Source organism: Helianthus annuus, chromosome 12 (genome assembly GCF_002127325.2).
Source record: "Helianthus annuus cultivar XRQ/B chromosome 12, HanXRQr2.0-SUNRISE, whole genome shotgun sequence".
In the NCBI taxonomy this organism is placed as follows: domain Eukaryota; kingdom Viridiplantae; phylum Streptophyta; class Magnoliopsida; order Asterales; family Asteraceae; genus Helianthus; species Helianthus annuus.
The window spans coordinates 90,869,502-90,883,934 of record NC_035444.2 but is presented as its reverse complement, the minus strand read 5'-3'; the positions used below and the strand labels follow the sequence as shown (position 1 = coordinate 90,883,934).

The 14,433-nt window shown below is 33.7% G+C and overlaps 2 protein-coding genes across 2 annotated transcripts; both read right to left on the bottom strand.

Annotated features, from left to right (window-relative positions):
- Positions 1 to 8,470: 8,470 nt before the first annotated feature.
- On the bottom strand, positions 8,471 to 11,617 carry LOC110895442 (AP2-like ethylene-responsive transcription factor ANT). The gene is made up of 8 exons (XM_022142759.2): positions 11,199 to 11,617; positions 10,619 to 11,120; positions 10,035 to 10,117; positions 9,817 to 9,914; positions 9,617 to 9,690; positions 9,461 to 9,511; positions 9,273 to 9,349; positions 8,471 to 8,975 (listed from the first exon to the last, which is right to left on the bottom strand). The coding sequence occupies exons 1-8, from the start codon at positions 11,479 to 11,481 to the stop codon at positions 8,482 to 8,484; spliced, it is 1,662 nt and encodes a 553-aa protein (XP_021998451.1). The 5' UTR covers positions 11,482 to 11,617; the 3' UTR covers positions 8,471 to 8,481.
- A 1,837-nt stretch (positions 11,618 to 13,454) lies between these two features.
- Positions 13,455 to 14,198, bottom strand: LOC118485093 (secreted RxLR effector protein 161-like). The gene has a single exon (XM_035981334.1). The coding sequence runs from the start codon at positions 14,196 to 14,198 to the stop codon at positions 13,455 to 13,457; it is 744 nt and encodes a 247-aa protein (XP_035837227.1).
- Between the last annotated feature and the right edge of the window lie 235 nt (positions 14,199 to 14,433).

Below are 14,433 nucleotides of genomic sequence, written 5' to 3'. Positions count from 1 at the left end.
TCTTCTTACGTCAGAATATTTACTCATTTAAGAATATATTCATCATGTGTGGTCAATCAGAGGCACAAGTTTGGCATGTTGACACTTTTAGTCCCTTCACATACGTATTTTCATTGTTTGTCAACTTTAGTCCTTTTAATTCAATCTTTCACATGTTTAGGGTTTAGGACACGTGTCTTCACATAATTGGACACGTTTTTATGAGGTGTTACAACATATTACCATGAGCTTCTTATAATGAGCACAGTTATATCCGATGTAGTAAGGTATAGACTAATGAAAAGTTAAAGCATCCTTAGGGTCAAGAAATCTCATGGGCATGCTCGTATAAATGGTTTTCGCGGGAACCATAAAAACGATGTACGGCGCACATAGAAATAAATGACCTAAGGAAATTTGTGAAATAAGTCCTTTCGGACGAAAGAGCCATGGTTGACAAAAAAGGGCATGTAAAACCAAAGTATAAATGAACCGCAGGGTCATAGAAACGAAGGTATTGCCCATACGAAAAGATGATCGAAGTCATTGATTTTGGTTGTAGTAAAGAAAAGATGATGACGATGATCATCATTCAGAATTTATAAGACCGTCAAGGATATTCAAATAAAGAATAAAGGTTTGGATGAATAAAGCGAAGGATTTCACTAAGATAGCCAAATAGGTCAAAACGAAGTCTTAATGCATACCGGAATGGATGAATTAATGATGACTTCAGTAAAATACCTCGTTGATGGGTAGGATTTAAATACATGCGTAACCCGAGAAACGAGAACGTGGATTACAAGTCAAAAGACTCGGATTATGAGTTATGACTAAAAGATGATAAATTTCGCAAATAGGAATTTGTTATAATTATGTTCAACAATATTGAGGTTGAACGGGTTAAAGAAAGAATAAAGTTTGACTGTTCATAAGTGATGAATTATACACGAATAAGTCAAACGGGTTGAATAAAATAAAATGCCGGATGGCATAAGTAAGTGCAAGCCGGATAATGGTAAGTATGAAACAAATTGACACTTAAATGACGTGATAAATCATAGAGTCGGGAGAATGGCCCGAAATAAAACGATTGTAGTCACGAACTACAGTCAGAGTTAACGAATTTTAAATGCGAAAACAAATTATTTTCAAACATAAAAAGAATGATCTACAGGATCATCATAACATTTGGGTTATAAACATTGTAAAGGTCTACAGGACCAAAATGACCCACGGGTCATGAATAAAAAGACAAAGCGAGGGAACTGGTTGAGAATCCCCGCGTAAAATCGGAATGAAAAAGAATAAATTCTTAACTATCAATATCTCGATATGAGTAACTGACAAAAGTTAAAGAGAAGACGCTAAACTAAAACTTCAGTTTTAGTAAGAAACAATGTTTTCACAAATATGAGTATACTTATATGAATTGAAATTTTAAATATTAAAAGATACAGGTCTTGACACCGATAGGTGCAAGATGATACATTCGAAAAGAAATATTTTTCGATAATGAAAGGTTGATATAAACTTAGACATGACGTGACGCGATCACGGTCAAGAAAAGTGATGTGAAGTATAATCACATTGTAGCCCGAGCAATGGGTATAAAGTAACTGGACTAATAAGTCTAGTCAGTAAGACCGGTTAAGGTCAAAATTTAAATTAAGAATTTGTTTAATTCGCTATTCATTATAAGATTAAAGTCGAATAAACATAAATTATAAATTCATATGACCAAGTGGCAAATTTTGGCGACTCGATCATGTAAACAATAAAGGTAAATGGGTACAAAACGAAAGTGACGGCCCATAGGGCCTTACTAATAAAAAGCATTGATCACCTATACTGAGCGATCATAAGGCAACATAAGCGAAGTGTCGAGAAGTCAAATCGCGCAAAAGAACAATTGAAGGATAAAGCTATAAGGTATGTGGTTATATGCTTATTAGAATTTTGTTAATATTACATATTAATTGTGTTAAATAATTAATATAAAAATCAAGAAATTTGGTTTATTCTTAAGCGGTGGATTCCGTATGAATGAACCGAATGAATAAATTTGACAAAGAAAGAGTTTGGTTGTTAAAGAGTGACGAAGTACACTACAACATCCAAACGGGTTAAAATAACGGATTCATGAAGAATTCGATAGTATAAAGGCGATGGATTTCGCTAAGCTAAACAAAATAGTCGAAATAACGAAATTACGTGATTTCGAGTTGCGTCGTTTCGCATGTAAGACGCACATGCTTTGTAACTAAAAGATATTACCATACTTTTCTGGTAGTACTAACAAATGGTTAAGGTATGAGCAATGCTCAAATGATTAGCGAGACTAAGTGCATTGAGTTCAAACTCAATGAACTATGTAAGAATGGTTTCGAGGACGAAACCTCTTTAAGGGGGGAAGACTTGTAACACCCCGAAAATGGGTTTGGTAATCAAACCACGTTAATACTAAAAGACGGATAAAGTACCGTTAGTGGTAAAAGTAACCCGGTGAATATTAAGATTTTAAATGAATAAACCTAATATTAAATAAAAGTTGTATAAAGGCTTTTGAGGAAATAAAGTTTATAGAAGGCCCGAGTTAACGGGACTTAAAATAAACTAAGTCATAAATTCCCCGAACCCACTTAGTTAACTAGGAATGTTTAACCTAGTTAATAAGTGGGAATATTGTCAGAAATAATTAGGTTGTGGCCTACTTAATAACTAACCAAACATAAGGGGCCAAATTAGGATAAACTTGAAAGTTATTTAATAAAAGGGATGTTTAAAACAAAACACACACAAAGGTGTGTTCTGTTCGACCAGAAGAATCCTCAGGAGCCAAAACCCTAACCTCTAACAAAATCATCAAATTGGAAGCTTAAACGAAGCTCAAATTCATAATTGAACGTGAATTAATGATCACCCAAGCTAGGGGATCATAAGGTATGTAAAATTCTAATGATTTGTGAAGTTGTGAAAAATTAAGAAACATCAAAATCACGAATAATGGATGAATTATTAAGGCTATGGTTGAATTGTGATGTATAATTGCTTAGGAACAAAACCTTACGTGAAAATTATACATATAATGCTATGAATTGAATGATTAGATGATTTACCACACTAGGAAATGTGGATTTTAATCATATGATGAAATTTATTATATAATTGTGTTTAGAATCATCATACATGATAATAATAAGGAAATACTTGAATAAATTGTGTGTTTGAGTTTATGATCATACTTACTATGAAATGGGTTTTGTATGATAAAACGAAAATGATGATAGATTCATGTTAGAATGATGTTTGATATCATCATGTGTTAAAAAATGATTAAAGTTGTGTTAATTCGATGAATTTCGATTACAAGAACTTAGTTAATAAAGTGATTAAGACGGTAGGATAAGAATGATGCTTACCGGATAATTGACCAAGTAATTAAACGGGTAGTTGAGCTACATCGTGTAATTACTTAAGTTAATAGGCAGTTGACTTTAAAAAGTCAAACTGGCCATGATATGATCGAATGTTATATTCGACATAAAACCCGTAAGATGGAATAGTCGGGATTGATAATGACTAAGCTAACCATCTTACGAATTATGATGATAGTTTGACGCTTGACAAGCTAGGTGGAAGCTTGGGAATGAAGCGGGTTAAACGAATCAAGTATGAAGAAAAAGCCTAATTTGGATGCAAGGTAAGTATAGCTTACACTATTCTTAATTAGTAGAATATTCTCTTATCGTATTAATTACGAATAAGATAAATAAACAATTGAAATATGATGTTCCGACTTGTAGTCGTACGGAACAAGATAATCAAAGATGATAAGAAACCATATTGATGGTTAGAAAGGAGAAAAACGGTCAGTTAGACCAAACGGGTCAAAAGGTAAAGATATCACCCTTTGACAATGTCGACTAATGATTGTTTGTCTAGTTATATGTTTACAGGAGTAAATATCTAATGGATATTAGCATCTCTATTAAATTGGGGTTATTAAAGCGAGGTATCAAAATGGGTCAATATATTGATCCAAGCCAGGTATGCGTAATAGGTCAACTCTTCATTTAGAACTTGAAGTTCTATGAGAGTTAGACAAAGTCAAAAATGGATATCGGGTTATCTTAATAGGTAAACCGAAGGATTCAAATTATAATCATTGTATCTTAAAAACATAATGATTTTTAAACAAGATCATAGTTTAAAAAGTGGTATGTTGGTCAAACATGGCTTTAAAACTCCTTCGTCGTAAATGAAAGGCTAAAATTGACCAGAACGCCCTTGATCGATAAATCAACTAAACGACCCTTACGGGTGGTTTAGAAATAAACATTTCTATCAAATAAATCATTAGGATAAGTATAAAAACGAAAGGCATGATCCTTGTGAGTAGATGCCTTAAAATGCGTTTTGTCGTAAAATAGTAATCCGAGTGATAAAACTCCGAACAAACATTTACCACATTAAAATCCACTATAATAATAGTTGTGGTGAAAGAACAATTGATAAGTGAATGTGGAAATATGATACTCTAAATGAATGAGCGTGAATTATGCTTAAAAGTGCTTAAATACCCTTAATGGGTCAAAATAAGCATATACGTATAAATGGGTTAAAGACGAATAAAAACCCATGGTTATGACCTTGTATTATAGGAATTAGTTATAACATAATGTTCATGAGAAAACTGATAGAAACAACAGGTTTGTTTGATAAAATCATGAATGTCTCAAAACTTTGTAAAAAGGTAATAAGCCGAAGGCTTAAAACTCTCAAATTTTGTTAATCCGAATGACAGATTTTAACTCCATATGATGGAGGATCAATTTACGATCACGTAGGAAGAAACGTGACTTAAATCGGATCAATAACGAATGAGTTATGTCCGTTTTCGTAAAAACTTGCATGGCTGGAAAAATGCAGGTTTCAGAATGAAACCTGCTGGAAAAAGTACTTCCTCGCGCCACGCGACGGAAGAGCAGAATCCTGGCGCGACACGCGACGCCGCTCGCGGCCCGCGAAAGGATTTGGGAATTGGGTCGCGCCCCACGAGGGCCACCAGAACTGGCAAAAGTGTTGCTGTACCATTATTTTAAATTGTGAACTTGTTTAAACATGTTTTAAACTAGTATAACTAACTTGTTTCATGTTTATATGGAATGTGGGTATGATTTGATTTACCGGAGGACGATCAAGCTCAACGAGAAACCGAACACAATCAAGATTCAAGCTTCCGCGTTATCATTCGTCGTCACGTTTTTAAGCGGCGAATGTTTTTATAAAATGTTGACTTGTTTTATTTCTTAAAAGTTTTTAAGAAATATGTATTTTATAAAATGTGTAAGTGGATTTACACAATTATAGTTGAAAACTATATGAAAATCGTAATAATCAACCAAGGGTCTTTTATATATATATATATACACACACACACACTAGGTTATAGACCCGTATGTGTATTACACGATTTGAATAAAAAAAATATTTCACATAAGTAAAAGATGATCAATAAATATAAAAATTACCTAAAATCACCAGGATCAGGAAAATGTCAAATGTATTTGTTTGGAATTTAAAGAAAAATAGAATAATTTTAACGTAATTTTACACAACTTAAAAGTTCAATATATCATAACTAATAAGTTAAAACTCACCATTTACACAATTTGAATTATAGATAATTTGAAATGGAAGGCTATGAACATATAATTTGAAACTACGGCTAAATCTTAAACATCGGTTTGAGCATATACTTCATTAATGGTTTCTAGAGTGATTTCTTTTTTTTTGTGCAAGAAATAGTAAAATTTAAACATTTTTTTAAATGGCCATAAAACTATTATACTCTAAAATTTAAACATTCTTTTAACTCTTCGGTTATAAATAGCAGCCTTCAACCACATGTTTAAGGATCGGCTCTCTCACTCTCATACACCCGTTTACTCTTCTTAAACGAAACTTATTCTCTATTCAAATGGTGGTTACAAGGAGAACACCCCCCCCCCCCACCTCTCATCTTATGGTGTTTTGTTTTGCAGATTAAACTCAGATCTTCCACGAGGAAAGATTAAGGATTAACCATTCTTGTCTAGACCACTCCCACAAGGATAAACCTCTCGATTTAGACCTGGTGTTTCTTCACATACGGTTAATCTTTTCTAAATAGTTTTGTATGTTAGATTTCATTTAATTATATGTAGTTGATTGGACCATTAATCACGTTAAATTTCCTTCTAATAAAAGCATTTAAAGTCGTCATTTTATTGTGGCCCGATATAAAACAATCTTTTGTGACTCCATTTGAAAATTCTGATTTCGCCACCAGCTAGGAAAAGATCTGATATATATAGATTACGATAAAACCTACCGGCTATGAAAAGATTTGATGTATATAGATTACGATAAAAAAAATGTGAAAATAACAATTTTATTATCATGATAAGCACAAAACCAGAAGATACATATTGGTGTGATGTGAGATGATGGTCAAAGTTAGAAAGTTGAGACCCCCACGAGGAATGGTGATTGAAGCATATTTACTTTAAGAGAATGATTATATGAATATGTAATGATGTTGTTTATGGAAAAAAAGCCCACATAAACTCCTTTAATGTTCAAAACCATCATTAGTTTCCACCAAAAGTTTTACATCCAAATCTTAAAGCTAAACCACCACCTAAAGTCCACATTTTCCCACCCACCAAACTTTCGGTTTTCTTCCTTTGGTTTTTTATGAGAAATCTTGAAATGCTTTCATATGAACAGGAAGAAACAAATCGCTAAATGTTAACTTGCTGGTATTTGATTTTCGTTAGACAATATATGTCACGTGTCGTCTATGTTTGATAGGAATTGAACAGGATTATATTTTTGTTTTTCTAGTTTTTCAAGATTTTCTAGATTCACTAGTACACAAACATGCATTTGTCTCTAATTATCATACATGAAAGGGTAGAGGTGGTGAGAGGCTGGGGTGGAGATCCGCTGGGGTTCGTGGATAGAGGAAGACGCGAACCTAAAAGTAAGTTTGTTTTAATGAATGAGCCTGAATCTAAGCTTCATATACCGAGCTAAACTTGTGAGTATAATAAGAGAACCTATTAATTATATAGATATAGCTTTTTTTAAATAACAAACATATACTACATAATACAAATAATTACGCGCATTATTTTGACAAATGAGTTAGCTTCACCGATGTTCGTTAATAGAAAAATGGGTTACATTACATGTTCAAGATAAATATGTAGTTTGTTTTCCTACATAAGCATACACATGGTTCTATTAGTTTCTTTTTAATAGAACTCAAATTTCTAACACCAACTAAGTCCTATATCATGAGATGTAGCCCTTTTATTGGTAGTAATCAGGCTTCATTTGTCCTTAATAAAATTCTAAGTCATAGAACTAGATATTTCTAAACAATTGAGTTATATTTCAAAATAATGGCGTGTAAATATGGTTTACAACCGCTTTTAATTAAAAGCAGGCGAAAAGTTATAACTCTGTGTATTCTGTTGTCCACTTTTATTTTGCTTTTCTTTCTTTTTCGCCGTATGTTCATACTTGTGACACCCCACACACACGTTTGTCTATATCATTTTTCTAGTTTTAAAAATAAAAAAATAAAAAAATGGCATAAATATAAGTTATCGTTTTACAATCTCTCCTATCATTAAAAAAATATTGTCCCGTTATGTATATAACTTGTGTATACATTACATGTGTTGGTAGTACAACTTAACATCTATTATAAACGGTAAAAATTTTAAAATATGTATGAACAAATTAGTTTCACGATTTTTTATATACATTAACATATGCATGTGCATAAGAAACGTAGAATTTAAAAAATGTGAATATTGATAAAAACTAAACGGGCTATATAACTATATTAACCCATGTGTGACAGTGAATTAAATAATATTCTATGGACTAAAAGATTTTAAATAATAAATAAATGGAGGTAATGATGAAACTAAGCTTTATACAAATAGAAAAGGCATAGATATTGCATGGTGACATGCAGTTGGAATATTAAAAGAGTGTTTATTAATTATTAGTCAAAAGTGCAAACACAATCTTTTGCATAATTGGTAAGACTGAGCTGGGTTCAATTCTTGTACTTAAAATTGGACCATTAGTAAAAGAGGGCCAAATCTAATCATAATCTTGAAGTTCATCATTTCCTGTTAACTACTTTCCAGTAATAAAAGAAACATTTCATGTATATATGACATACAAGTTATATAACATAGTTGATACTGGTTCGTGAAAAAAAAAATTAATAACTAACTCGAAATAAATAAGTACTTGTACGTAGTGTTGGAAAATTCGGAACCTTTGTTGACAGAAGGTTCACAAGATCCCATATAGAACTAAAATGACCCCTTCACAGTTCCATGTAATACATGTTGAACTAGAATAAAATACAAAGATAATAAAGGAGATCTCCATAGATTTTTTTTTTTTTTTTTTTTTTGAGTTTCATGATCATGCATCTGCCCATGCAGCAAAGACTGGGATATGAGCTCTCATTTGTGCTGCTGCTGCTGCTGTCGGGAACCATGCATCGCGAGAAGAATTTCTCTCGGGGCTATCTTCTCGCGAGCTGCTCAAACTAGTCACCAATGAAGAAGCGTTTGATAAATGTGCTCCAAGTTTAGTTGTCTCGTCCACATCGAGCCCTGGTCCAGTCTGGTTTTGATCATAGAGTGTCATTTTCCAGTCCAACATGTTCCTGTTGGTAGTGTGCTCGGTTGATATGGTCTTGGGCTCGCCATTTTGAGCCGGTGGTTGGTCTGACAAGAGCTCCGTTGTAGTGTCTACGTCTTTGGTTCGCCTAGCTAGCTCACCAGCTAAAAGGGTACTACTTGCAATGATCTTTTTGACATTGTAACGCGATATGTCGAAATTTGTAACCGCGTTAACTCCACGAAATTTTATGGCCGCTACATCATAAGCCTCAGCGGCTTCTTCTTGGGTGCCTGTTAGTTGACTTGTTAATTAATTTGGTGAATAGAAGTTTAATAAAAAAAATATATATATTATAAGTTAAGATTGCTTTTGTGAGTTGTACAAAAAAACTGTAAACAAAATGCTACAAGACATAAATGACATGAAAATTGAAGACAGCTTCTTTTGTTGACAAAAGCAGCAGCTTTGATCATAATTTTAAAGGTCAAGATTTTCAGAGATTTTAGGGTCTGTCATGAGGCTGTTTGTTTTAAAGGCATTCATATTTGTCTACTGGTTATTGACAGAAAGTGTTTAATTTAACTTACTGAATGTCCCCAAGTAAAGATCCTTGTTCCCGGCTACGCGGCCAATGCGAGCTTGCCATCTGCCGTGTTGATGGTGTCTGGACATTACAAACAATAAACCAGCTCATTTTCATTTAAATAAAGAAAATAAAAATTCATGAAGATATATACGGCATTGTTATGTACAAAAAAAAATACTTTAGATTTACCTTGTAACGCCTCGGTAGACCGAAGCTCCCCTAGAAAAACCACTGCTTCTCCTGGAAACCGAAAGATAAAAGTTGAATTATCGGTTTACTATAATATATAACCGTGACAATGTAGATCATTTTACGGTTTAAAAGTGGGATTAAGTTCAAAGTTACCGTCGTAAGTGAGCTACATATTCTTGTCTGGACATGTTCTTCATCTCAACAATTTCTTGTTCATAGTTCTCCAACTAAGAAATACATACATAAATATTAATATAGAATATTAAGTAGAACTATAAAATAATAAAATGTGTAGTATGCATATGTAATGTAAGATGTTTAAAGCTTAATAACAGTAGAAACTAATTAATTACCGGAAAATTAATGTGAGTTGCTGGACCCCAATACTTAAGTGCTGCTAAATCATAAGCTCTAGCAGCTTTCTCTTCCATATCATAACCACCCAGATAAACTGATAATCCAGTAGACAAAAAACATAAAAATGTTGTACAAATTTATACAACATTGACCAAAGTCAACATTTATTTTGAGTTTTAATCATGATGTTTTGAATTTTTTTTTTTTTTCAAACCTTGTCTTCCCTTCCTGCTTTGGCCTTCTTTCTTGCAACTGTTATCCCACAAATGCGCTTCATATCGTCCAGTCCATCTATGCCTGAAAAACAAATAAATCCGATAAGAAAACGATCCAAAAGTTGGCGGTCTCTTATCTCGACCAATTAGACAAAGGGAAACGGGCCAGTAAGGGACCAAACTTCAAACTAGCAATAACTTGGACTAAAAGTGAAGTTGTGGGGCCCATAACCAACGGACGGAAAGGCCTCGACGAGCCAAATCATCTGGCAAGCAAACGCTATAGGCGGTTTAGCACCCAAGATTTTCCCAATATGAGCAAACTTTTACCATTTCATTTTTTAGACTAAAACGCGTAAATAAATTTTTTTTGATAGGTGAACTTCACAACAGACGGCTAATTCACACCCGCAAGAAGCAGGCATGCCACCACTAACCAGGACTGTGTTGTCTTAACCGGGCCCACGCCTGGTCGAGAGGGGCGTTATTTACGTGCGTATTTATAGTTTTAATTTCAATAATTTCTAGACGATTGTAATTTCGAAAAATGAAATTTAGAATAAAAATGAAGATAAAAACTAACCTAGTAACACCTCTATACTGAGAGGTTCTTTGACCAAAAGTGTCCAAAGACTTCCTATGAACAATTTGCTTTTGTTGATCAAGCTTCTCACATGATCTTTTCTTGCTATCCACAACCACACACTCAGTAACATTAGCAACAGGCATGATCTGCTGTTGCGAAGCTGCTGCTTGTTCACAACCAAAGCCCATTGACAAACTAAGTGACTGCAAATCATCAACCCCATTATGATAGTTTCTTGAAATCCAGTGCTTCATGCCTGTGATGTCATCATTGACTTGATCTTGTTGTACAGTTTGGTACAAAGGTCTGAACAAAGAGTAGTCTGGGTAGTGATGGGGCTGAATCTGGTGTGGGTGATCCCTGTGGTTGGGTTGTAGAGCCTCATGATGATCAAGATCAAGATTTTGGTTGTAGTACATTGTACTGTTGTTATCAGGGGTCCCCATTGTCACACCACCAAAGAAATTCTCAAGTTTTGGTGTTGTTGAACTAACCATTCCTAAACACAACATGTTTTGTTCAAAGATCATTTAGAACCATAAAACAAAAAAGATTTTAAAAAATGAGAAAAACAAACCTTGTGAGTGTGATCTTGTGATGGCTTCCATCAAGCAAAGTGAGCCATCAGACTTCAAGGGCATAATGGGAAAAGAAGAGTAAATCCCATCACCATTTTCACCTCCAACTTCATACATGTTTGTGTAGTTGAAATGAGATGGGAGACTGAAAGAACAAGGAGGAGAAGGTTCCATGGTTGAGTTTGTGTTCATGTGAGGAGAAAGAGTGAAGCCCAACCAGTTGTTGTTGTTGCTGCTTTTGTTGTTGTCATTGTTATTGTTGTTGTTGTTCATGGATTTCATTTTTGTATGAATGTAACTCACTTTCACACTTGGAATAAAGAAAAAGGGTTGTTAATCTAAAGGAGAATTTGAGTTTTCTTGATGCAAAGCTCAATCAATCATTGGGAAGGTTGTATACTAATCATACTTTGCTTTCCCTCCATTTTTGAAAGAGATATATATAGTATATAATATTATTTATTTATTTATAAAATATATATTAGTTAAATAAAATGGTTAATCTTTATTTAAGATCCCTTGTGTTCTGTCTGAAAAGATTTCCAAAGGAGAACAAAGCAAGTTCCTTTAAACTTACACAAAAAGAATGAGTTTACAGTAAATCAATAATGTTGTCATCGTTCCTTATACCATTGGGATCTGTGTGTGTGAAAGACCACTTCTTTTGCTTTTCCTCATCCACACATATTTTTTTCTTGTATATGTATAAGTACACGGGTCGTATACATTCACGTCACACGATAAATTCCCTAACATGTATATGACCTAACTCGTATAGGTGTATATATGAATCATGTAAGTGTATACTAGTCGTATAGTTGACATTTCCTTGAAAACACGACTCGTATACAGGTCATATAAGACATTCTCTGACATCTTATATGGCTCATATACATCTATACGGGTCATATACATGTCAGGTTGTCAAAATAAGTTTTAAGGTGTATGAATAGCTTGAGCATTTTCCTATTGCTTATATGCATAGCTATATGATAATTTTTTTAACCACCCATTTACAGAGTAAATCAAAACCCTAAAAATTTGAAAACCTCTAACTTGAAAATGTATTCAAGAATCATTCAATCCATTTATCAGTTGGAAAGGTCTAAGAACCGAGTTAGTTATAAGAACATTAAGGTCTTGTTTGATCTGGCCTTTTAGAGGTGTTATTTACCTACTCATGTATAAGTTGTGTTGATAAACAATAAAAGTCATGTTCATATTCCTTTTTTTTTTTTTTTGGAATTTTAGGTGAGAGTGAAAAACAATAACCATTATATTTATACCATTTTTTTCATTTTATTATTATTATTTTTTTTTTTTGTAATTTACACAATGAATGGTTTATGTTTATTCTGCGTGTTATTGGAGTTTACAATAAAATTATCCTCCTTTACGTTTAAAAATGTTTAATGTGCATTTTATGCAATTTCTATTGTGTTCTTTAAATCTTCAACCCCATGTTTCTAAACATAAACTTATATACAAATTACAAAAGGAGTATAAAAAGGTCAAGATCTTATTCGGTGGTCGCCAAAATCAGATTATGGCTTCCATATATTTAGAAAAAGAAAAAAATAGAATATAATATTCCTTGATAGAGTTGTGTTTGTGTGCATACTGCAGAATGGGACAAAAAACAAATCAACTTTAATGATTTTTGACTTGGATTATATTTTAAAGTTGAAACTTGCCCTTTCTTTTTCACTCAACATGTTACAGATTTTTGTTCATAAAACTCACTCTTTAAAAATATTTATATGTGTCTAAAATTAGTTTTTTTGAAAAAACCGAGAATATATGTTGGCCCGAAATGGATCTTGATCTCTTGAACGAGCGTGATTAAACAAACTTACATAAATAATAACTTGAATGTATGTACAATCGAATGAGAGTAAGTGATTACAAATGAAAACATACTATCCTATTTATAGTTTTCAATGGGTACGAGTGAAGAGTTGTGTCTCTTTGTGAATAGACACGTCTCTTGAATGTGTGGTTGTGATTAATCCTTGAAGAGGTATGTTGTTTCTTGTCCATTCAATCCAACCGGTGCCTCTTCTTTCTTGTTTGCCTTGTACCGATCGGAATAGGCATGAGGGAGGGGGCACACCCTTTCGGTAAAGGGTGGTGGTTACCATCTTTATCTTTGACAACTTTGGTCCTTGTAGTTCATAACCGCTATGTAATAATGTATTCTAACTATCTAACTAAGTGTGTGATGTTAAGAGATTAACCGGGTTTCATTCACCCCCCTAATCTCGAACATCCATAAATTGCTTCAAATCTTGAATCCCGAGCAGTTCCCTCATTGTAGCAAACTTGATTCTTGCTAGTGCCTTTGTTAGTATATCTGCTCGTTGTAGTTCTCCACTTATGTGTTCCACAGTGATATCTTCGTTTTCCACACATTCTCTTATGAAGTGATAGCGTGTGTCAATGTGCTTACTTCTTCCATGAAAGACTGGATTTCTCATGAGTGCTATTGCTGAAACATTATTTACTCTGAGTGTTATCTTTTCTTCCTTCCAGCCTGTGATTTCACTTAACAATCTTTTAAGCCATAGTGCTTGACATGCTGCTGCAGTGGCTGCCATGAATTCTGATTCACATGATGATAGTGCCACTGTCTGTTGCTTCTGTGTACACCAGGTTATAGGTGATTCTCCGAAGTAGAATACCAGACCAGTTGTTCCTTTTCCTTTGTCTGTATTAACTCCAAAACTACTATCACTATAACCTGTGATCTTACATCCTCCTTGTCTTTTGTAGATGATTCCATGCTCTTTAGTTCCTTTGATGTAACGTAGTATTTGCTTTACTGCTTTCAAGTGTTGTTCCTTTGGTTCTTGCATGAATCTACTAAGTAGACTGACTGGGTAACATAGATCTGGCCTTGTATGCAATAAGTACCTGAGAGAACCTATCAGGCTTCTGTAATGTGTTGCATCTACTAGATCTCCTTCTTCAGTCTTTGTTAGTTGTGTTCCTGGAGTCATGGGAGTCTTTGTGTCATTGCAGGATAACATATTGGCGTCTTTGAGTATCTTGTTGATGTATCATGTCTGCTTGATGCCTATCTCACTCCCTGTTTGAATTACTTCTATTCCCAGATAGTATGCTAGCAATCCTAGATCGCTCATATCAAATTTGTTCTTCATCTGAGATTTGAAGACATTTATCTCCTTTTTTGATGTTCCAGTGACTATCAAGTCATCAACATAGACTCCAACT